This window comes from Vigna umbellata, chromosome 1 (genome assembly GCF_029865625.1).
Source record: "Vigna umbellata cultivar VRB3 chromosome 1, Vumbellata_1.0, whole genome shotgun sequence".
NCBI classification, from domain to species: Eukaryota; Viridiplantae; Streptophyta; class Magnoliopsida; order Fabales; family Fabaceae; genus Vigna; species Vigna umbellata.
The window spans coordinates 83583990-83610002 of NC_142165.1; the positions used below are offsets into that span (position 1 = coordinate 83583990).

The 26013-nt window shown below is 33.6% G+C and overlaps 1 protein-coding gene across 2 annotated transcripts; it reads left to right on the forward strand.

Moving 5' to 3' along the window:
• Positions 1 to 8137: 8137 nt before the first annotated feature.
• On the forward strand, positions 8138 to 13557 carry LOC124832815 (heat shock factor protein HSF8-like). Of its 2 annotated transcripts, XM_088104452.1 has the most exons (3): positions 8138 to 8256; positions 8449 to 8730; positions 12066 to 13557. In XM_088104452.1, the coding sequence occupies exons 2-3, from the start codon at positions 8473 to 8475 to the stop codon at positions 13326 to 13328; spliced, it is 1521 nt and encodes a 506-aa protein (XP_087960578.1). In that variant the 5' UTR covers positions 8138 to 8256; positions 8449 to 8472; the 3' UTR covers positions 13329 to 13557. The 2 variants fall into 2 exon arrangements, with proteins under 2 accessions (XP_087960578.1, XP_087960577.1); XM_088104451.1 differs by lacking the exon at positions 8138 to 8256 and having other exon boundaries at positions 8336 to 8730.
• Positions 13558 to 26013: the final 12456 nt, after the last annotated feature.

Genomic DNA, 26013 nt, shown 5'->3' on the forward strand with positions numbered 1-26013 from the left:
TGCGTCGTCATTTTCGTCATTTTTCGTGAGAGAGAGTCTATTTCTATGTGGTCCAATCTAGTCTCTACAATCTATCATTGTCACTACAGGCCACCATTTGTTATTGATGACAATCTAGTCCCTGCAGTTTGTCGTTATCTGTCACTACTAATCGTCGTCCACTACTGATGGTAATCTTCTTTGTCAAAGTTATCATAGTTGAAGTTTCACGGTAGTCTATCATTGTCCAATATTATTCTTCATAGCTACTATTAATTGTTTGTCGACCTTTTTCTGCACTCATTCACAACTGGATGTGAATAATGCATTTCGCAACAACAATTTACAAGAAGAGATTTATATGGAGAAGCCTCCAAGATTTGTTGCTCAGGGTAGTCTTTTGGGTTGATATTTCATCTTCACAAATCATTAACAATTTGGTGTCACTCGAGATGCAGAAGTAGATACTTTCACTAACTATTTATTGATTATATTACTAACAAGCTTGGTACATACGATTTGTATGCACCAGCTTGAGGGGGTTGTTAAATATATTATCTTTATCTTTTATTTTTAGTTAATTTGTTACTATTCTTTATTTGTATTTTGAGTTTAGCTTATATTTTTTCTATTATAAATAAAGCATCTTATATGTATATTAAACACAAAAGATATTAATATCATACATAAACATATTCAAAATTGTGCTGTTTTATGAGTTAATGTGAAATTACATGAAAAGGTGATTGAACATACACTTGGGAATGAACCAAAATTAGAGAAAATAAGGGAATGAACCAAAATTAAAGAAAATCTATTTTTTTACGTAAGATGATAAACAAAGGTTCGACATTCACGAGTATTTTATATATAATTTTAATTGACTAGAAAAAACTTCATGATTAATTGTCAAGAAAAGTGTTCTGGATGACTTTTAAGAAGAAAAATGTTCTCGTAGCTTTTGTTAAGCATGTTTATCACAATTTCTTTTTATTGATAAAATCTCAACAAACCAAGATAGTTAAAAAAACATAAAATTTTGAAGAAATGGACAAAACTATGCTCTGTAGAAATTATGTATTTAAACATTTGTAGATTGAGGTTGCAAGCACTATTTATTATGTATTATTCATTAAACTTTTGTTGGATAAGACTATTTGTGAGCTATTAAAAGGACGAAGAGCATCATTATACTTTTATCTTTAGTTTTGAATGTTTTATCCTTAGTACCAAGGATCAATTGGGTAAGGTTGATTCCAAGGTAGGTAAAGGTATATGTCTTAGTTACTTTGTCAAATTCAAAGTCTATAGTTAATACATTGGTCATTGAAGAAACCATAATTATTAAGTTTAATGATTTCTTTCAAAACATCATATTTTGGAAATAATTTTACAAATATGTAAATTAGAATACCAAATGATGCTAAGCTTCATCTAGCAGATTATGAATCCTTCACTTCAAGATTTGAACTTACATAAATTATTGAAAATACATTTTTCTCTCATTCAAAAGAGAAAATCATTTGAGAAACCGAAGGAAATAAAACATAATAATCAATACGAGAACAAACATTATATGCATTTGTTTATTAGATTGAGTCCAAATGGATAAAATAAACATTGTCACATAATGATTGGATGATTGACATAGAAGGAAATTTTAATCATTTTATTAAAAATAATGTTCGAAAGATAATACCTCTTCTATTATAAGGCAAGAAGGCAAAAGGATCAGCGGGAACTAGATGGATGCTCATAAACAAGCTCACATTTAACACTTTTCTTTTAAGAAATGACTCTATGACAACCAAAGTCAACATATTTTTTTCAAAAAAAGGAGAATTAGAAAGAGAAAAAAATATTATTATTATTATTTTATTATTATTATTATTATTATTATTATTATTATTATTATTATTATTATTATTCATATTTATGTTAATGATATAACTTTTGATGCTTCTAATAAATTTTTAAGTTTAAATTTTTTTCAAGTTATGCAAAGTAAGTTCAAGATGAGAATAGTAAAATAACTAAAGTTCTTGGAATTATAAATCAAGAAACATGAACATAATATCATCATCATAAACAAAATATACAAAGAAAATGTTGAAGAAATTCAAGGTAGATGAATCAAAGGCCATGAAAACTTCCTTGCATGCCCTTTTACCAAATATAAAATAGGCTCTCTTCTTTATCTCATAATTTGTAAACCAAATATTACGCATAATATTTGTTTTCTTGTTAGATATCAATCTAATCCAAAAGAAATTACATCTCAAGGTTATGAATAGGATTTTTTATTATTTAGTTGACACTTCTAACATGTATTTGTGTTATAAGAAAAACCATGTGTAAGTTTCAATTTTTTATAGGTAAAGTATTAGAAGGAGAACTACTATACCTATATTTTGTGAAAATAGTAATGCCATCAGTCAATCCAAAAATTTTATACAACACTACAAAGTAAGGCATACTGAAATGAAATAGCATTTCATTACAGATTATGTAAAAAGGAATATTTTTGATATAAAATTTACTTTTGCAAATAATTAACAAGTTGATATAATTACTAAATTCATGCGAAAGGAACATTTTTTCTTAATTGAGTAAAATTTTAATGTGATTAATTATGTCTGGATAAGAAGTTTTCATTTGAAGAGCATAAGCAATTTTGTTGAGTATATACAAATGAAGGATAAATAATAAACAAATGAAGCTAATTAGGTGGAAATGCATAGTTTTTTTAACTACCAAAGCAAAGCACACGGTGAAATGTTGTAAGATAAAATGAGTATTTGTTGTGACCCCTATAAATTTAAAAGAAATTAGGTTTTTTCATTTATTTATTGACTATTTTGAAAAAGCAAACTTCTGCAGCTAAATTTACTATATTTTTGATACTTTGACACACATAAATTTTTTTTACATTCATTTGACAATACTTTTTCTTACTTTTTACTTTTTTCATTCTTGAAAAAGAAAAATGATTCTTTAAGATATCTAAAATGTTTACATTTATTTGACATTATCCTTACTTACTTTTTACTCTCTTCTTTTTTGAAAAAATACAAAATTTTACACTTTTATGATCATTTTACTCTTATATTCTCTGTTAAATGAATGTAAAAATGTGTTATGGTACCATTTCTCCTGGTACCATTTCTCCTTAAAAAAATACAAAAAAATTATATTTTTATGATCATTTTACCTTTGTATTGTGTGTCAAATGAAAGTAAAAGTATGTTATGGTATCATTACTCTTTTTGATAAAATCATGGAAAAAGTTAAATGAGAGAAACATCTCTTGATTTGTGTTTTTTATTAATGACACATGTTAACTTTCAATTTCAACCTTCATCTTTGTAAAATATTCAAACTTTCTTAACTCTTATCTTCTTTTAATTATTCCTATTTTATATGACATGCAAATTTTTTTTTTTTTTTTCAAACATTCATGCGATTTTAGGGAAGAAGATTCAAAGATATATCATGTCTAAAAAGGGAAAGATCTAACATGGAGCATTTTTTGAATATGTAACTTTTATATTTTGTGTATCATCTTAACCAAATCACGATTTTATTATAATTTTAACTCTAATATCACTTATTGGATTGAATGTTTATTATTATATACAAAATTATACTTGACAGTCACGATAAAATTCTTTCTATGTAGGAGTGCAACCATTCAAATATTGTGATTTAATTATAACTTGTTTCATTTTTTTTTACCACGAGATAATTGATATTATTCACAATAGTAGTGATAACATGAAAGTGAAAAACAAAACTCACAAGAAAAACAAAAATAATTATATCCACTAAAATTAAAAATAGAAACCATGACACTGAAAAGATCTTAAAAATGATCAAAGTAAGATACTCATGTGAGAAAGAAATGTAGTATATACTATATTAGTTATGCTAATATAATTATATTTACTTTTTATATCCATTTCTTTTTTACTAATGTTATTTGGATGGACAACGTAAATTCAAGCTTTTACACTGCTATTTTTAATTTTGACTTTTTCTATCACAAAAACTTATTATTATAGAGATACGTCAAAATAAATCATTAATATCTTGGTGACAAATTAGGATTTTCTTATGAAAAGCCATTTTTTCTGCTATATAAAAAAGAATAATGTTTAGTTACTTTTTTTTTTTTAAATGAGTAGTTTAATAAATATTTATAAACTTTTTCATATAAAACATTGCAAATTTAATGCAGCAATCCAAATTTTCTTTTCTTGCTAAGTTTTCTTATCTTTTCCCGTGTCATTTTCATGCATTGACAAGGAGGTCTTACATCAATGTCAAGCTTTCCCTAAAGAAACATAAAAGACAATCCAATTATTGCATAAAGCTGTTTAAAAGACGATTTTAATGCTTATTATTAACTAAATATAAATCAAAGTACAATAATGCCTATATATAATTTTATGTTAGTCTAAAATTGTTTGAAGTATTGTTTACATAAATTAAAATCAATGTAACATATACTTTTTAAAATATAAAAAATTTAATTATATTTTTTTATTATTATTATTATTTATTTATTACAACTTTTTATGTGAATAATCATTAGTTATAAGAAATTAAAATTTAATGATTAAAACAAATTAATGTTTTATAAAGGTATTAATGATATACTATTAATCAATGTAACTTTTACTTGACTTAATTATATTCTCAACCACTTTATATAAAAAAGTTAATTTTGTGATGTAATCGCTAAAATACAAAGTTATGATTTAACGACTGGATGAATGAAATCAAATTTATATAAAGTTGGTGATGGAATAACATTTTGTAAAAGTTACGTTAATTTTATCAAATATAAAATTTGGAAGCGATTAAATTAACTTTTATCAGAATGTTTTACTTCTAGATGGAATAATTTTTTTTTATTTCACTTTCAAATAGATTATGTAAGAGCATGATAAATAAGTGGACCGTTAAGGCAGTTCGGCCCATATCACTAAGGACATCCTAACCTTAGTAGGGATCTTTCTTTTTTCAACTCTGAGTTTATTTACTCCTTCTCCTTTCTCTCTCTAAACATCTGCGTTTTCTTCTTTTTGCTCTGACTTCTCTCTACTCTTCTGTCAATTTCCACCATTGAAATTTGAAATAGGTGGTGTTCTCTCGTTCATGGAGTTGGGAGCTTCCCATTCATCCGATTAAATTCTGCTTTGGACGGGTAAGTTATCTTTTCTGTTTTCCTTTTCTCTTGAGCCTAGGACATGCAATTTTTGGCAGTTGCATGTAGCCAATGGTTTTCCTCTCTAGATTCTCTACCTATTCTAACTCTAAGAGATGTCTCTGTTCCCAATTTGACGGTTTGTAGGTTGTGTTGAACTTGCTTCTGTGCAAGGGTTACTGTTTTGGGGTTCTTCTAAAGAGTATTGTGCTTGTAACCACCAAAGTAAGGGGAGCTAGTCATATATTGTTTGGACTGTATTATGTGTGTGTTTGAATAAATTGTGATTTATTTTACTGTTATGTTATGTTTTTGGTGATGAGCATGTTGGTTTGTATTATTGGATGTGTAACAGTAGCATAATCATGGTGTACTGAATGTTTTTGACTTGGATGAGTTGTTGGTTCTACTGGGTTTCAGGTTTGGGGTAAGAATTATGATAAAATAGTCAATATGGATAATTACAGGTACTGTTTTAGATTACTGTGAAGGGAAGTGTAGTATTGGAAGAGTACTTTGTTGGTAGGATAGAGGAACCTTAAAAACCTAAGTTGGCACATCCCTGATCATAGAGCAGCCCTGGTCTGATCCAGTCAGTTGTGACTAGTCATATGTGCTGGCATCGAAGGTGAGTTTGATGCATTCAGACATTGGGTTCTTCTCCAATGACCAATTGGGTAGTTTGGGCTAGCATAGGTGAGTCAACTAGAACTGATCCGAGTCCTAAAACTAGAATAAAACATGTTAAAAATAGCAGAATTGGATTTAGGTCCCTAAGTTGTTGAAATTGGTATTTTAGAGTTAAAATTGAACTCTAATCACTTTAAAATGGTAGTAGGAATGTTTAGAATCATTTAGATAAGTTTAATTAAGTATAAAACAAGAATTAAGGGTGTTAGAAGTTAGTAGAAATGGTTAGAAATGGTCATGTTGGGTTCTGGTAGCAATTATGCAGAACGCTGCAGTTGACCGTTCGGTCTTAGTGGGTGGTATTGGTAGCGTTCGATCTTAGTGGGTGGTATTGGTAGTGTTCGGTCTCAGTGAGTGGTATTGGTAGCGTTCAGTCTTAGTGGGTGGTATTGGTAGCGTTCGGTCTTAGTGAGTCGTCTTGATAGCGTTCGGTCTCTCTTAGCGGTCGACCCTAAATAGTGTTCGGCCAAGGCTCTAGGTGTTCGGCCAAGGCTCTAGGTGTTCGGCCAAGGCTCTAGGTGTTCGGCCAAGGCCCTAAGCATTCGGCCAAGGCTCTAGGCGTTCGGCCAAGGTTTTAGTGTTTGGCCAAGGCCCTAAGCGTTCGTCCAAGACTCTAAGTGTTCGGGCAAGGTTCTAAGCATTCGGCCAAGGTTCTAAGTGTTCGGCCAAGGCTCTAGGTGTTCGGCCAAGGCTCACAGCGTTCGGCCAAAGCTCTCAGTGCTCGGCCAAAACTCACAGCGTTCGGTTCAAGCTCATTTGCTCTTGTTTTGGTTTGAATTAACTGTGCGGAATGATTGAAATGCATAGTATGATCGTGGTAATGTTATTATACTGAAAGTATGTGAATGTATGAGACATGTTTGGTGGTTGAATGTAATAAGTATGATGGATGGACGTAATTCCATGATCTTCAAGGAGAAGATTCATGGTGGTGCCTTAGTGTTTAGAATGATCTGTAGGGAAGCTCAGTCTTGGGGGTTTTCCTGACGCTCCAATGGTCTTTCATTCTCAAGTAGAGAGGATTGAACCATGTGGTGAGGAGTAGTATGAGGTCTTAGTCTTGGGGGCTTCTAGTATGCCTCAAGGCCCGAACAGGCTAACCTCGTGAGTGTGGTAGGGTGGGGAACCCAAGTTTCATAAGCCACCACGAGCGCATAACCCGCCATAGCTCGACAGTCATTCTAAGTCCGGACGAGTCAAGTCTAGTATATGACATGTTAGGTTGTATGATTTAACTTGCTTGGATTGAAAAAGTAATTCTTGATGTGTTATTTACTCTAATATTGTATGATTGCTTGTAAAACTAGCTCACCCTTGTTCTTGTGGTTGTGTTTTGTTTTGGTATGTTTTCTTTTGCAATGATCATCCAATTGGATGTGAGCAAATGAAGAGGAAGTGTCCGTGGAGCAAGCGCTAGAAGATGGTGATGCGACAACTTAGTACTTCTAGGATTATAATTTGTAGAACTATTTTGATAATACTTCTCAGGGATCCTTTATGTTTAAGAGACTAATTCTGATTTTATTTTGGATGACTGTAATCACAATAGTCTGTTATATGTCTCTAACTGCTTTCCAATATTATAATTGAATGACGTCTATATTTTAGGAATGTCACATATTATATATATATATTATATTTTATATTAATATAAGATTATTTGATGTCTATTTATATTTTGATTTTTTCTAAGTATGGTAAAATGCGAATCATTTAATCGTGTTGTTGTATTCTTACAGGAAAAAAATATAAAATTATACTTTAATTGAGTAAATTGTTATAGTTTGATTATTATTAATATATATTATTTTATAAACGACATGATTTACTTTGTATTTATATTTTATTTTTCGCTTAATCTTCAATTAATTTATATACATTAATCTTATAATGTAAAACTAAAAAAAGTAGAAGTAGAAAATCTATAAATATTGTATTAAATAAAGCCAATAAAACTTATTATGTTTAATAAGTTGTTTAAAAAAACTAATTTTTCGTAAACATATTTTCTTTACTATTTTATCCTTAAAGTTACGTTAATTGTTAGAATTAGTAAATTTGTAATCGTATTAAGTAAATTTGATTACATATGGAGAAACAGGGTTGGATACATGTAGTGACAAATTTGAAAATCAAAGGGCTCACTTATCATGCTGGTGTCATCATTCCCCTTTCCCTTTTCGAAATTTGTCCCATGGTAAGTTTTTCAGTAAAACTAGAAAACAAAAATCTAACAGATATTTTTCTTTCCTAAAAAATGCATATCGTACGGTCTCAATTCTCACTCAGATATAAATAAATGCCCATTTTGAATCCTGACCCCATCATCGTCCATACCTTCTCTCTCTAACTTCTCTGTCTGTAAAATTTTCTCACTGGTTAGTTTTCGAACACTAATATATATATATATATATATATATATATATATATATATATATATTATAATTCATAATTTGCATCCTCAGGTTCCAACTAGGGTTTGAGTTTTTCCTTTTCTCTCTCAACCTGTAGAAATCAAGATTACACATAACAAAACCCAGCATTTTTTTTCGTTTTAATTTTGGCTTCAGATTTTTTATTATCGAAATTGTGAAATGGAGGGAGCAGGCAGTGGGAGCGGAGAAGTGTCGACGGCGGGGCCGACACCGATTCCGAACGCTAACGCGCCGCCGCCTTTCCTGAGCAAGACGTATGACATGGTGGACGACCCTTCGACGGACTCAATTGTGTCGTGGAGTCCAACGAACAACAGCTTCATTGTTTGGAACCCTCCGGAGTTCGCCAGAGACCTTTTGCCCAAACACTTCAAGCACAATAACTTCTCCAGCTTCGTTCGCCAGTTAAACACCTACGTAAGTAAACCCCTTCTGACTTTCGTTTTCTACACTTGGACCATTGTTTACCGGCAATTGTCAATTGGATTAACTGTTTCCGAGTGGGAAATGGAGGGTTTTTCTTGAACTGTTCTTGAATTGTTCTTGAATTGTTCTTGAATTGTTCTTGAATTGTTCTTGAATTGTTCTTGAATTGTTCTTTATGTTTACCGTCCTTGGTTGTCGTTTCAACTGAAGTAGATAGTGGGCCTTGAAGTTGGAATTATAATGGAGGAAGTAACTGTTATTTATTTCTCGGATATATGTTGGGTCAATCACGTAATTAAATTTATGGGTTGTTTTGTCTGGATGATTATGAAGAGTGAATGGATTGCGATTATTGTTTATTTGGGATGGACCACCTGAGGGGAATGTGAGGAAACATATCTTTGCTAGATAAGTTACATGATTGCTTGTTTATTTGTGTGATGACTCAAGGCATGCTCGTTGATTGGTCTGTCCTCTATTTTGAGGGGATGCGTCAATGTTCGCTGCAAAAAACCGAGTGATTAGATCCGATGATATGTTATCATAAATTTGATTGTAGGCTGGTTATACTATGTTGAATGTGTAACTTCATTTAAAGTATGAAAAATTATTTGTTTTAAGTTGAGTTTGTCTATTTTTTTATTGTGGTAAGTTAAGGATTAGGGTAAAAAATGACCTGGTGGCTCAGCCGAAGCAGTGACCATTTTTGAGGAAAATGGAATTAATAATCTTTGCAACCATGTTTTGTGTAGTGCGGTCACTCCTAGCCTGATTTAACTACGACTTTTTCCAACTAGTTTATGGAGTTGAGTTATGCTTAAAATCAACTTTTAAGATGATATCAAAATTTATCCCAGATCTATTGTTGGGTCATTTGCATTTTCCGTGCTCCAAGCTGGTAGCCCGAGGAATAGATGGTAACGTTGAAAAGCCCCTTTAGAAGTGATCAATCCCAGGCAACTCTAGTTATGGCATGTTTTGGGGGTTGCACTAATTGTAGCTTCAAGGGTGGGGATTTAGTTTTTCATCAACTAGATATACTACTTGAATAGAGTTTATAGAGCATGGGCGGTCTTCACTTTCCAAGTTGATTTTGTGGAGTTAAATTAAGACTTAAACTTAAATTCTAAGCCGTCAAACTTAGTATTTGTGTTAAATAATGTTAGCTAGGTGATTTTGAATGATGAAAGGCCATTTGCCACACATTCACCATTCTATTTCAGATCTGTTGAGCACTTTCTATTAGAATGCAAATTCTATTAATTACTTCCTCTTCTAGAGATCAATTTAAACTAAACTCTATAGCTATTTATTGACATTTCTACTCAAGTTAGGAGGTATTTATATACTTGGTTATTTTGGGTGCATTTGATGTCAGAATCTTCTGGCTATTGAGAACAAATTAGCTCGATTGACTAGAGATATGGTCAAGTTATAATATATAAGTGGAAGCAATTCTCATACTTTGTAAGTTAGTTTTGTAGGTTGAGTTAGGTATCTAAAATGTACCACAATCTATCCTAAAAAGGTTTGTTGGGTTATCATATCACTTGCTATCAAGTTACTATAAAGTCTCACATTTCAGATTTCCATTTCTCAATTTGAATGGGTGTATTGGAGATCTCACATCAATTAGAGATATGATCAAATTATGGTATGTAAGTAGGTGCAAAGCTCAAAATTCAAGCCAATTTTCATAGAGTTGAATCAGGCCTAAATCCATTTGAGCCTGTTATAGCAAGGTTTGATTGGTCTATCAAGTTCCTATTAGACTACCTCCAAATATCTTGTCCTACACTGGAGATGTCCCCAATCCTTGATGTGACTAGTTGTGTCTGAAATCTTACATCAACTAGAGATGCTTCTAAATTATAATATATAAGTAAGTATAAATCTTACTTTGTAAGCTAGTTTTGTAAAGTTGAATTAAGCCAAAATCCACTTTTTAAAAAGCTCATTGTCAAAATCTTTTCTAGGATAAAGATGTATATATTCGGTAAACTTATACACTATTGTTTTCTAGTTTTCTACACAATACAGCTACTTCCTTCTAAATTTTGTATAACCATAGTTTGTGACATCTTAACAACACGGGATGAACCATAGTTTTGGAGCCACGTCAAATGATAACTGTTAATGATCATATGTATAGGCATGTTGGTCCATGTTTGTGTGTCTAAGTTTTCTAAACACTTCAAGTTATGTAACTCTTGGGAGTTTAGCTTGTGAAAGCATCACAGCTTTTCTTAAATTTTTTTGGCAACCTTGTTGGTTTGTATGCTTATATGCAGGAGAAAAGTATCTAAATTCCAAAATCTAGTAGTTGATTGTGAGATTTTGTGATGTTGTGCCACTGGCTCGTTATGCATCGCCTTGCATCACATTTTCATAAGCTTCCATTGCAGAGCCCCAAGCTAGTGATAATCATGGCATTATTGTGGTATCACAGTCACTACTGATGATTCATGAGCTTCATCTTGGCCCCCTCTGTTTCGACAGTGCTTCTTGCTCTAGTTTTCACCTGCTATTGTTAGGAAATCATAGTTGTCATTGTGTTGTGCATGCTCTTCTTATGGTTTGAATTTCACCCTTTACATGTGTTTATTGTCATTTTCTTGCCACTCTACAGCAATTCATGGCATTGTTTGCTCTTGTTTGTAGCAACTCCTGTCCTGTTCTGTCCCACCTCTGTTCTCAAGGTTTTTTCTGGTGTGTGCAGTTTACAAAGACCTTTGTTTTTTACTCTTTGATTTTATTATTGAAAATATTGCTTTAAAATTATTTTATTATTCACTAGAATCGTAGTCTTTTTCTGCTTTTATTACAAATTTTGAATTAGATTCATAATGTTTCTACCGGTGGCTGGGTTAAAGAAACAAGTAGCATTGGATTATTATAATATATATCAAATTTAATGTAATAGAAATGTATACACACAAGTTTGGTAGTGCATGTGTTTCGGCTAGTGTGCAATGTATAAATCATAAATAATTTATCTTGTATCATAAGTCCTGAGGTAGGCTGCTTTGCTCTGGTGTATGGGATTAACTACTTTGCCTAGAATCTAGTTCCCAAGAAGAACCTGTCTCAGGCTATGGAGGAGCCCTTTTCATGCAGACGTGGGTTAAATGAATAATTCTGTTTTGTTGCCCGTTTAATCTTTTTGCTATATTGTTGCATCTTATCCATATGTTACCATTTTTAATTTCCTCCTTCAAGGTTTTCGGCTGTTAGTGCATGCCAAATGTTGTGTATATCAAATAAAAAGTTTTACATTTGGCCTCCTTGTGACCTTACGTTTCTCACAACAATTCATCATTAAGCAGGGTTTTAGAAAGGTAGACCCGGATCGCTGGGAGTTTGCAAATGAGGGATTTTTAAGGGGTCAAAAGCACTTGCTTAAGACCATATCTCGGCGGAAACCTGCCCATGCTCATAATCATCAACAAGCACAACAAGTACACGGACAGAATTCATCGGTTGGGGCTTGTGTAGAAGTTGGGAAGTTTGGACTTGAGGAAGAGGTTGAAATTCTCAAGAGAGATAAGAATGTGCTCATGCAAGAGCTTGTGAGATTGAGGCAGCAGCAGCAATCTACTGATAACCAGCTGCAGACTATGGTTCAGCGCCTTCAGGGAATGGAGCAACGACAGCAACAAATGATGTCATTCCTTGCAAAGGCTGTTCAGAGCCCTGGTTTCTTAGCTCAATTTGTACAACAGCAAAATGATAGTAATAGACGCATAACAGAGGCAAATAAAAAACGTCGACTGAAGCAGGAAGGTATTGGTGAAATGGAACATACAGCTGCTTCTGATGGGCAAATTGTTAAATATCAACCTCTGATAAATGAAGCAGCAAAAGCAATGGTAAGGCAAATAATGAAATTGGATGCTTCTCGACAAGAATCTTTCAGTAATAACCCCGATAATTATTTGATTGGTGATCATTCATCACCATCCAGTGAAATGGACAGGGGAAACTCTTTGAGTCGATCTTCTGGAGTAACACTTCAAGAGGTCCCTCCAACTAAGGTGCAGTCTTCTTATGTTCCATCTGCAGCAAGGACTCAAGGGCACGGTCCTTCAACAGGAAAATCTGATATTCTATCTTCTTCCCAAGTTGCAGCCTGTGAAGAAGTTACATATCCTAATCTAAATGTTTCAGTTGGGGAACCTAATGCACCTGCTATCCCTGTTACTCAAACAGATGAAATAATGCCGGACCTTGCTACAATACCAGATATAGTAGCAGTAAACATTCTCAATATTCCTCAAGAAAATTATATGGCACCAGAAACTGGTGGTGACGGATACATGGATCCTACTTCATTTGGGGTGAATATGTCACTACCCCTTGATTTTGATAGTATTTCAACTGAACCAGACATCGATGATTTGTTGAACAATCCTCACTTTTGGGATGATATTGTGCGAACTCCGGTGTCAGAGGATATTGAAACGAATGGTACTGAAGTATTCTATGAGAATGAGTTGCAGCCAACTGAAAATGGATGGGAAAAATCTCAACATATGGACCTACTTACTGAACAGATGGGCTTACTTTCTTCTGATGCAAAAAAAAATTGAATGTCTTATGAAAATGTACATTAATAATTCATATTGTTCAAGGTAACCTTGTCCCCAACAATGAGTGATGTTCTTTTAGTACTAATTACACCTGCAAGTGCTCACTCAGAACTAACATGGATTTTGTTTAGTCTGGCTTAGTTTGTGCATATCAGACCAAAATTAATTGTCTTGTTGTAGACTAATATTGATTTTTTACTTATATTTTATGAAATATTAATTGTGAACTCATAGTATGTATTCTCAGTGTTTGTTGGACTCATTTATTAGTTAAAAAGACTCAATTACATTTTTAGCTTTTGAAATTTGAGGTAAATCTGTTTTTGGTCATTCAATTTTCTTAAAATGTTCTCCTAAATATAGAAAATTTCATAAATACTAAATTTGAAGAATTAAAATGATTTTTTTTCATAATATTGTAATCTTTAAATAGTAAATTTGTTGGGTTGAAATTGCATTTTTAAATCTGAAAAATTTTACTTAAAAAATTAAAGTGAGCTTCATTTCTAATTTTAAGTACTAAAAATATAATTAAAACAAAATAAAAGCTAATTTTAAATATATTTTTTACTAAATCACTAATCTTTTCCAATTGGCCTAATTAATATTTATTATTGATTATAATTAGTTTATTGTTAAACATAGAAATATTAGTTAATATAAATACGGTAAAAAAAATCATATTAACATGGTTATAGTTTAATTAAGTAACATGTTTATTATTTAGTAAAATTAAGGTAATAATATATTTTATTTTTATTTTTCAGTTCAATTCTCTATTTTAAATATTGTATTTTTATTACTAATTTATAATATTGTATTATTATAAAATAAATTTGTAATATATAATACAGTAATAAAATATATTTTAGAATTTCAGAATTAAAAATTGTTCGTGGGTCTCAATATTTCAATAACTATTATATTTCACCATGCTTCATTTTTTCCATGATTATAAAATATAATCTTTATAATTTTACTGTAAATATAAATAAATTTTATAATTTCATTGTAAATATTTTTTATTTATTTTGTAAGTAGTTTTACGATTACAAAAATTGTTAAATTTATAAAAATAATTAAATTGAAAAAAATAATAATTACCAAATGAATAAAATTGATAAAGTAATTATTTTAGTTTAAAAAACTTAAATAATAAAATTATAAAATAAATGTGGACGAGGAAATTCATATAAATATTTTTTTTAATAAATAGACAACATTGATTTAATAATAAAATACTATGTTTAACTAAACTAGTCTCAGACTCGTGAATTTTTTTTTAATTTGGATTAAGAAAATTAATAAATTATTATTATATTTAAATAATAGTTTAATTACATAATTATACTTAAGTTTTATAATTATGTATAATTATATATAATATTTAAATAATGAATTTGATAATATAAAAAAATTATTAATTATCATTATTTTTATAAAAAATTAATTAAAAATAAATAGTATTATTTTAATATTGATTTGTTATGTTAAATTAATGGATTGTACAAAATACTGCTAATAATACCAATACCAATAATAATGGATTATACGCCTCATAATCATAATCATAATTATTATTATTATTATAATAATTATAATAGTATTAAAAATAATATTTAGATATGAATTTGTTTGTTTTAAATTATAAAAGTGATACTAATGGATTAGTGATATATAGTAAACAATATTATCCATATGGTTAAAAATTATAACTAAATTTTTGAGTTATATATTATATTAAAATAAAATATGTATGTAATACAGATGTATTGTGTAATGTTATTATGTATGTTTAATCATCTCGGACATCTTATTTATGTAGGGTTGTCTCAATTAGGTCCTTGTATTGTAAATATTCTCAATTAAATCCCTGTTTCTGTAAAATTGAGTCAATTGGAGCATTGTCGTTAATTTTGTTATAACGACGTTAAGATTGCAGTGATGTAGGATGCTGACTTTGCAATGTGAAATACGTGACAGAGTTACGTGGAATTTAATTATTTTAAATTTTTAAAAATTATCCTCTTCTTTCTCACATTCATCTCTTCCTCTTTATCCTCTCCATGTCGTCTCCCTCCGCCTCTCCCGCCGTACACTTGGCAACTCCTGGTGGCTCCCACTAGGAGAAGTACGTCGCCAAATCCTCACGCGCGACCCCCAATCTGGCCTCGTCTCGATCCGCTCCCCCCTTACTCCCTCTCAAATGTCACCGTTTTGTCCTTTGTCAAAACCCTACCCTAAAATGTCACCATCTTTGTCGTCAATTCCCTTCTCATCCCTACGGCCTTGACCTCATGGCGTTTGAAATTCGCCCCAACATCGTCCTCAACATCACCAAAGCCCTAATCGATGACCACAACTTCAACGTCATCGCCTTAATGCTCGCGGCCTCCGGCGTAGTTCAGGTAGTGTTGGTGATTCGGATACTGAGTTTGAATTTCATTAGTTATTTTCTACATGTTACTTATGTGAAACTCTCTATCATATGTACATTATTTAGACTTTGACATTTAACTAACTATTTAATTTCCTATTTTAGGAATTTGAGGCTAATGAGGGTGGTGCTGGAATCACTCTTTTCGTACCGGTGGATGAAGCCTTTGCTGATCTTCCACCCTCTGTGGACCTTCAGTCTCTACCTGCAGATAAAAAATAGGTGGTTCTTAAATTCCATGTCCTTCATTCCTATTACCCTCTTGGCTCGCTTGAATCGGTTGTTAACCCTTTCCAACCCACCCTCACCACTAAGGCCATGGGTGCTGGTAGTTTCACACTCAACATTTCGCGTGTGAATGGATCTGTTGCCATCAACACCGACATTGTACAAGCCTCAGTTACACATACCGTCTTTGATCAGAACCTTGTTGCCATTTTTGGGGTTTCCAAGGTTCTCTTGCCTCAGTTTACATTTCTTTTCAGATTTAGCTTGTGCCGGTTTTCTTTTAGCTTGAGCACTGGAGCTAATATTTTCTATGGTGGCCCCTTTTCTAGACAATCGGTGTTTAGTGGATCTTCTTTAAAGTTGGACTATTTGACCAAATCTCATTTTTTTTTGAAGATTTTGGATTTGTTGAGAAAGTGAAAATGTTAGAGAGAGTGAAGACAAAAGATGAACTTTTCTTCCCTCTTCCCTCCTTCAACACCCTCTCATTCGAATCGCGCAGTTCTCGTCACCACCTCCATCACCATCTCGCCGGTTCAGCATGACCGAAGAAGTGACCCAGTGACCTCAAAAAACATCGCAAACTCATCAATTCCCACCTCTCCACTAGGAAAACCGTAGAGGAAAACAATGGGCTTGCTTTGATTTCTTCCTTGTTGGGTCCTTTCACCTCGCACGTGGTTGGGTCGGAAGCGATTGGGATTCTTGTCAATTTGGATTTGGGTTCGGAGCTGAAGAGGAATCTCATACAACCCGCGAAGGTTTCATTGTTGGTGGACATCATGAACGAGGGAACCATCCAGACGAAGATGAATTGCACCAAGTTGATTCAAATGTTGTTGGTGGAAGGTAACCCCTCAGAGACAACGGGGAGAGGATAAAAAGGAAGAGGATGAATGCGAGAAAGAAGGAGGATAAATAAAACCTGAACATCGTAATCAGTTTTGCATAAATAAAACGTTGCGTTTTGATTTCATTCAACTAAATTAAATATGTAAATAAAAGAAACCAACTCAGCGACCAATGTGTGCCACGTAGTAAAACTTGGTCATGTCACTCTGCCACACACAACATTTTTAAACGTCGTCCAGCCAAATTAACGGCGATGGCTAAATTGATTCAATTTTACACAACAAGGGACCTAATTGAGACAAACCTCCACAAATAGGGATGTTCAAAAGGATTAAACCTATTATGTATAGAATAAATACAACATGAAGTTTGTAACATTCGAAAAATATAGTATAACTATATTATAGAGTCATTACATAACATGATAAAATAGAACAGTCATCTACTAAGTAATAAAGTGTTAACAGTACAGTTATCCAAAAATAATCATAAAATTAAAATTTTACAAAATTCTGCCTAAAAAACAAAACTATAATCATAATCGATCGATCCCTACAAAATCTCCACCTGACTGATTGGTCCTAGTCTAAGCAGCTGGATCCTCTCCATCCAACTGCTCCACCGAACACTCGTCATCCTCTGCTCACATCCACCGGATGATCATTGCAAAGGAGAAATGTCGAACGGGCAACATAGCAAGATAGAAAGAAGGGTAAGCCAGTGTAATTTAATAGTCATGTGAACATACAATCCAAACAAACATATTAGATAATCATACACATGTAGAAAAACATATAAACACATATTAACCGACCATTGCAACTTGGCCGTCCGGACTAGTATGAATATGTTGTTCGTGCACTCCTGGGTGTAGTAACTAGAAATCCATCAGCTGCCACATGAGGTTAACCCGTTATCACTCACCGTAGGACCCCCCCCCCCCCCTCGGCTAGGGCCTCCTGTTATTCTCACGACATGACTTATCCATCTCTACTTGAGACTTGGTAATCATTAGAATGTTAGGATGAATGTCGTTGATTTCGTTGTCCATATTCATATTATACCACCACCTTGATTAACCAATCACCGAGACATTCCTCCTTGAAATTCTCTTTCATAAAGTTGGAACATCATACTTTATTTGAATTTTTAATACAACTTCTCATACATAATAGATCAATACAACTCTAATAATCAATCTGAACCAAACAATGAAATCAATATTTAAGAACCGAATAACATTTCGTAGAAGAAAACCAAATATACAACAATACAACCCCTGAGTACTATCGAACGAAAAAGATCAACATAACCTATGAATGAGACCGAACGGAAAAACACTCACAACGTGAACATGATCGATCGGTCATTTAACAAGTAAGGCTCAAAACATGAGCCTACTGTAGTTGAAAGGTCGAACACTTACACAACCGAACACTTTTTAACTTAGATAGAACACTAAAAACTTAAACCGAGTACTAATATAAAACTGATCACTAAAACATTACCGAACGGTCATTAACAGGTAAGTCCCACAAAAGGTTGAACATAGTTAATACTGAATACCAATACAAGACCGAACTCTATAGCTAAACCGAATATCAGTACGAAACCGAACGTTATGACTAAACCAAATACTACTAAAACTGAACGTAATACAACACCGTGCAATACTCAAACCGAACACTAATACAACACCAAAAACTTCTAAGACCGAACGCGAATACAAAACCGAACACTGCTAAGACCGAACGGAAATACAAAACTTAACACTTATGTGAAACCTAGCACTACTAAACTGAACGCTAATACAAAACCGAGTACGACTAATAACGAACGCTAATATCAAATCGAATACTGCCAAGGCCGAAAACGAATATTGTTAATATCGAATGTCAATACGAAACCAAGCAACACTAAGACCGAATACTACTATGAAACCGAATACCGCTAAGACCGAGTACTTGAACCTGGCCGAGCGGTCTGTTCAACTTTCTGCATAATTCTACAAAACTTCTGTAGAATGAAATACACACTAGAATTTACCAAAACTGAATATTATTCTCAACCCAGAATTCACTCCAAAGTTTGCATAATCTACAACTCAATAATCACAACATTTAACATGTCACACAAACAATGTCGAACACCCAAACATTCAATTTCACCCACATGCAAAACCATCAAACAACGTTTTCATACATCATCAACCAAATAATTAAATTAACTAGCTTCTCTTACCTCTTAACCGAACGGAAATCTTCTACCCTTCCAGAAATTTGCTCACACCTCCAGAAAATCCTAAGAACACCTATAACTCACTGATTGGTGAGAAGAGACCAACCAAAGTACCAAAAATGAAGTTAGAAAGTAGAAGAGAAGGCTGATGAACACATGCAAACAACAAGGCTTACTTGCATGTGTCAGAAATCCCAGAAATTCACCAGAATTAAAGGAACGAAACTTACCAGCTCTAACCACTACACCGATCGGTGAATTGCAAGCTCTTGACACACAGATTCTTTAGGTACAGTCTGAACGTTGAACAAATGAATTAAGATTGAAGAACTCTAGAGAGAAGGAGGAGAAAAGAAGAGAGTAGAAGAAATTGGAGAGATAAAGCTGTATTCAGATAATGGGACGAGACTTTTGAAACTTTTCATTTATATATCAATCTTATTTTAATCTAAACCGCTCGGTCACATCCTTTGCTTACACCTGTCTACTCCAAACTCTTCTAAACCTCTCGATTCTTACAAAGTTGATGTTAAAATTTTTAAATAGATACACATATAGATATGACAACCTAAAAGAAATAGAAATATTAAAAAGATATTGACATATGAAATAAAAGAAAAAGTTAAACTTAAGAAATCATCTTCTTCAAGTCACTGTCCAACAATTGCTTGTCTTTTATCAGCTTTAAGAAATCATTAGTTATAGTCAATTGACTACAACTGATGTGATTCTTGCATAAATCCATCCCTAGATTCATATCCCCCAGTTGCTCAATCAACTCATGTTCTTTTACCATCCTCGCTAACAAATATGTTTTCTTTCTACTCAAGGCATCTACCACCACATTGACTTTCACAAGATGATAGTGTAACTCAAAGTTATATTCCTTGAAAAACTTCATCCACCTCTTTGTCTCATGTTCAGTTCCTTTTACTCAAACAAATACTTCAAGCTTTTATGATCACTAAAGACTTGAAGTTGAGCCATATACAAATGTCTCCAAGTATTTAGTACGAAAACCACTGCCGCCAATTTTAAGTCATATATGGGGTGATTTTTCTCGTGCACCGTCAACTATCTCAATGCATAAGCTACAGGTCGCTTCTCCTGCATTGGTACATAACCTAACCCTTGATAAGAAGCATCACATAACACTTCAAAAGATTTGTTTGTGTCTGGAATAGCCAATATTGGTGAACTGGTCGACCTCCTTTTCATTTCCTTGAAACTTGCTTCACCTTTTTTATGTCCAAATAAAAGGGTGATATTTCCGACTCAAGTTTGTTAAAGAGCCTACAATCTTGGAGAGCCCTCTACAAATCTCATGTAGTACCCTACTAGCCCCACAAAACTTCGCACCTAGATACTACCTCCACCTTAGTTAGATATAACAAAATTCCTTGTGAAGAAATAACATGTCCAAGGAATTGCACCTCATCTAACAAAAACTCACATTTTTTCTTTACAACTGATCCTCTCTAACCACACCTAAAGTTGTCCCCAGATGTTCTTCCTATTCCTCCCGACTCCTTGAATAGCCAAGAATATCCTCAATGAACATAATAACAAACTTATCTAAGTAAGGATGAAAAACACTATTCATATAGTCCATAAAGATTGTAGGAGCATTAATCACCCCAAAACTACGTATTCATAGTGCCCATACCTCGATCCAAAACTACCTTCTACACATCTTCAAGTTTAGCAAGTATCTAATGATATCCCGATCACAGATTAATCTTTGAAAATACAATAATTCCTCTTAACTAGTCCAGCATTTCATCAATTATTGACAACAAATATTTGTTCTTAATCGTTAATTTATTCAACTGCCGATAATCCGCACATATTCTAGAAATTTCATCTTTCTTCTTAACCAATAATACTATAGCTTCTCATGGTGAAACACTTGGTTTGATATCCAATAATTCTTAATTTACTTATTCAACTTAATTAACTCCACAAGTGCCATTTGATATGGAGCCATAGATACCATACCTACTCTTGGAAATAAATCGATAGAAAAATCCACTTCTCTGCTCGGTGGTAATCAAAGTGCTTCATCTAGAAAGACCTCAGCATACTCTTCGACCATTAGTATGCCCACGATTTGTTCTTTGAAACTCTTCTTTTTCTTTTGAGTCACGATCATAAAACAAAATGCTCCATTTGTTACTTCCCTGATAAGTTTTTTATGATGACCCCGATACCACACTATCATATGGGAAAACAATCTTTTATTGCCCACATAAGATTAGAATGTGATTGTCAGTCAACCAATCCATCCCAAGAAGGACATCAAAATCATAATGTATTGCATTCACAATGGTGATGGAGGAATAAAGTTGGTCCGGTGGTGGCTCTAATGGTGGTTGACAACGCCACACTTCTCCGTGAGCCACCAACGTCTAAACCAACGTTAGCCTTTAATGAAACACCTGCAAATCCAAATCATGCAAACCACGTCAGACCCTTTCTGCATCTCGCGCCTTTATCACCAACACAAATATGTCGTTTTCACCACTATAATGAACCACCAAGAATCACGAGTAAAAGTGAACCACCAAGAATCACGAGCAACAACGAACAACCAAGCAATTGCAGCAGAACTGCGACGTTAGTAGTATCGCATCATCAAGGCCCTAAATCATGTCCCCCAAATTAAAACAGAGACTTGGAAATCGCAAACACAAACCGCAATACTACCATCACAAAAATCCTAATTTTGAGAGTGATTATGGATTTGTGCTAGGTGTGGTTTATGATTAGGGGTTTCGAGAAGATAGATTTACATTTTACGATGAAGGCATGAGGTAATTCGTGATTCCTCCTTGTTGGTGTTGCGTTCACGATAGTTTTGGAATATGATGTGTCAGAGTATTGGAGAAACGAAACTGCTTTTGGTTGACAACGTGGTTCGATTTAGGTAGGACGACCACATGAGCAATAATCCAACAACTCATTCAAACACAAGTAACATGTACAGTTTGTCATTAAAAATTTATATAATATTATGAAAAAGAACTAAATTAAACATAAAATTAAGAAGAATAGAGACAATAAATATTTAAGTCTATTTTAAGAAGGGTATTTACCTAATAGATAAAACATAACACTTACTTTTCTAATAGGTATAGTAGATATAGTAAACAATACTTACTTTTATTGTAGGCAAAGTAGATTAGGAAAGAAAAATATCATTATAAATTGGCTTAATACCATTGTTGGTCCTTATTTTCGTCAACTTTTTTCGATGTGAGACTCATTTTTTTCGAATGTTCAATGTAATCCCTTATATCGTAATTTATGTTCAATTTGGTTCTTTTGGCTTATGATGTTTAAATCGTTAATGACTATGTCCACGTAACAAAAAAGGGAATAAGTTGTCACGAATCTCGCCACATCATCACCATCTTCCCTAAGACAAAATCCTAATTTTCTTTCCACTAGTGCGCCGCCGTGCACCACACTCATGTCCTCATCTTTTTCACGTTGTCGGACCACCATGAGCTTCGCCGTTAGCAACCACACAAGCCACCACGAATCAACCAAGAAACTCAATCTGCAAAAGAAACCTTCCACTACAACGAATCAACACAAATTCCGTGAGCCCAAATCGCTATGCACCATGAGAACCACCATCAACATCTCACCATCTTGATCTTCTCCATCCCAAACTAGAGAACTTCAATTTCACGAGAACCTGCAAAGTAAAACCCCAAAAATCACAGAACTATTGAACCTACAGAAAACGCATAATTCTCAAATCGAACATCAACCCTAATTCGCAAAACCGCGCCTCTTCTGTGAAAACCTGGAAAATCCCAAATTGCACCACCATTGAACTCGTTCAACCTCCATTGATGATGCAAAACCATCTGCAAGAAGCGAAACTCACAAATCCTTTTCCGTTAAATCACAAAAACCTACAGAAATCAAAATCAACCACAACCTACAGAAATTAAGGTTTTTGATTTGGAGAAAATGGTGATGACGTGATGAGTTGATGATGTGAGTCGGTCATTATGAACATTACTGTTGTGTGATCGCTTATTCTATTTATCTTAGGTGAACTTTATGCGATTAACTATTTAAACATCGTCAGTAAAAATAATCAAATTGAACATAAATTACGAAATTAAAAATTACATTTTAACATTGAAAACAAATGAGTCTAACATGGAACAAAGGTACAAAGGTGACAAAAATAGAGGCCAATAAGCCTTATAAATTTAAGTTAATCGTATAATAATTATATGGAAAATGATACTTGAACAACCACTTTTGACAACATTTAGACACGGGACAGGTGTCTAAATGGGAGTGGTCCACGTGGAAAAATAAAAGTAAAACGAAATATGACGTGGAAAGGGAGTGGGCAGGGGTTTGAAGTGGGGCGTTTCAAATTTGAAATTCATTTTGGAAGGATTGTACAGAGAGAAACGCGAAGGTTGAGAGAGAGAAAGTCTAAGCTAGAGAGAGAGGTCGAGAGAGTTGGAGAAAGGGAGTTCGAGAGAGAGAGGTCCGACGGACTACATGTCGGAGTGCCGCCGGACAACGTTGAAGGCCGTCTCGGAGCTATTGAACCCCTCCAGCCGGTTCCGATTCAGAGCCGCCGCAGCTCCGACGTTGGCGAACGAACTGAAGACGGCGTCGTCTTCCCTCCGGCCCAGCGAACTAGGGGCGCATTCTGAGTCTCGCTTCCTCCCACCGGCTTCCCTCCCTGTGTCGGACCTTTGCATTCACCGCCGGAGTGCCGTCGGAGCATCGCCGGAGTGTCGTCGGAGTGGTAGTGGTCCGGTGGACTAAAAAGAGGGGTTTTCCAACCGGCACACGTTGTGTTCACTCAAGGTTCGTTTTTTTTTTTTCAGTGGAATGAAGCTTTAATATATGTATGATGTTGTTTGTGGATGATTTTGGTTATGTTTGATACGTTGTTTGTAAGCTGTAAAAATATGACTTGTTGGATGGCGGTGGAATGTTGTTTATGTATGATGGAGGTGGTTTGTTAATAGTATTTGTTGGATAAATAAATTGTGTGGTGATTGATACTATGGACATGAGAACATAAACATTATTCCTTTGACGATACTGAAAATGTGTCTCCGAAGTGAGGACCTCCAAAAATAGATGAAATAAATGTGGTGGGATGAATTGGGTTTTTTAGAAGGTCGTTTGATATAAATAATGATATTGTGTGGTTCTCCATTTGTTGTTTATCCTTTACAATTTGACATATAATTGAAGTCTATTGCATTTTGTAGTGTTATTGATTTTTATACATGTTTTTTGGTTAATCTTACATTGTTTTTGTAATTTTGTTGGATTGGTAGTCATGGATTGCACAAAAGAAGAAGGTTACAAGAATGTAAGTAGATTTAATATTATCAAAACTTATAACTTTCTTTGAAAAGAGGGTATGATGGTTTTTTTGTTTGAAAAGAGGTTATGATGGTTTTATTGTTTGAAAATGAATTGTAGTTGCGGTTGCGGGCATGGAGTGACACAAAACCGATAGTCGACCTTAATTCTATACTACGCCAAAGTGATAGGACACGTATCGAGGAGACTCCATTCAAGTGGTGCCTTTATATGAATAGTCCAATTGAGTTCTGCAGTCCTTTGTTCAAGGAAATGGTTAGACGTTGGGTTTGGCGCAAAGAATGTTTTGTTTTAAAGCAAACAATGGTACCATTTACAGTTGGCGATGTTTGCATGGGTTTAGAGTTGGGTGTTGGTGGTTTAGATGTAAATTTTGATCATAACTTTGATGTTGTTGTTTGTCATCAATTTTCGTCAAAGTCGTTCACTCTAAAAGATGTCATACATAGGATAAAGTTCTTAATACAAAATAATGACATGGATGTTGATTGTGTTTGTCGTTTGTATATTTTAGTTTGTTTTATTGTTTTCTACTTTCCTAGACATTCAAAGGCAGTTAGTAACATGCCTTTTACAGTATTAGATAACATCGATAATTTGTACCAATATAATTGGGCAAAAGCTGTGCACACATTTGTGGTAAATAGTTTAGGAAATGCGTCAAGGATGATAAGGCAACGTGACATAAGGGACCTAGGTCTCAGTGGGAATGTTGTAGTGTTGCAGGTAAGAATTTTAAAATTTTATTACGTTTCATGAGGTCGTAATTTGTTTATTATATGATTATCGTTTTGGTTAATATTTGTTTTTTAGCTATGGGCGGTTGAACGTTTGGGTTTAGCGGACGGTGCACATCATATTGTCTTCCCGCGAATAATAAATTGGCCTTCGCTTAAGTTAGGTCTAACAAAATAGAGGACTTGTTTAAACGGAAAGAGGTAAGTTAGTTCTTATTTTTATTGAATGTAAATCCAAAATACTTGTACAACTTGGTTATTCCGTTTAAGCTTCCTTGGAGGTAATGAATTTGACAATTTGACAATTTTTAAATTTTATTTATTATTAGTGTGATGATGAAACATGTTGACTTATGTGATATTTTTGTTTGAAGGGTTGTTTCTGAAATTTGCGGTCAAACATTTGGAACCCAAGAGTGTTATTCTTTTGGACGCAGCTTGGCAACATGGTAATACTGAAATTTGGTGTGTTAATTTATGATTTAGTTTATATGTCGGTTGAATTGTATAGTATTAAGAAGTTCTTGGTTGTGTAGGGGATTTTGTTTGGCACATCCGTGTTCATGTTCTTTGAAAGAAGGAGTACTGGAGTAGTGAAAAGGATATGTTTTAGTCCATTATATGCGGTTGGTTAAAATAGTAGTTATTTTATGCTCTTAATATTCTATTAACATGAGAAATGAAAGCTAACTATGTGACATCCTTGCAGACCCATGTTTTAATTGACTCAAGAAAGAGAAAGAGTAATCGCAAAGTTTGGACATTGAATGACTACTGTCACTACTTCCAGTCTAATATCATCGGATTTGAT

Bases quoted from the DNA above. Each gene is read 5' to 3' on its own strand.
- LOC124832815 (XM_088104452.1), top strand. From the start codon at position 8,473: ATGGAGGGAGCAGGCAGTGGGAGCGGAGAAGTGTCGACGGCGGGGCCG. The intron at 8,731-12,065 runs GTAAGTAAACCC...ATCATTAAGCAG, and splicing joins TTCGCCAGTTAAACACCTAC to GGTTTTAGAAAGGTAGACCC.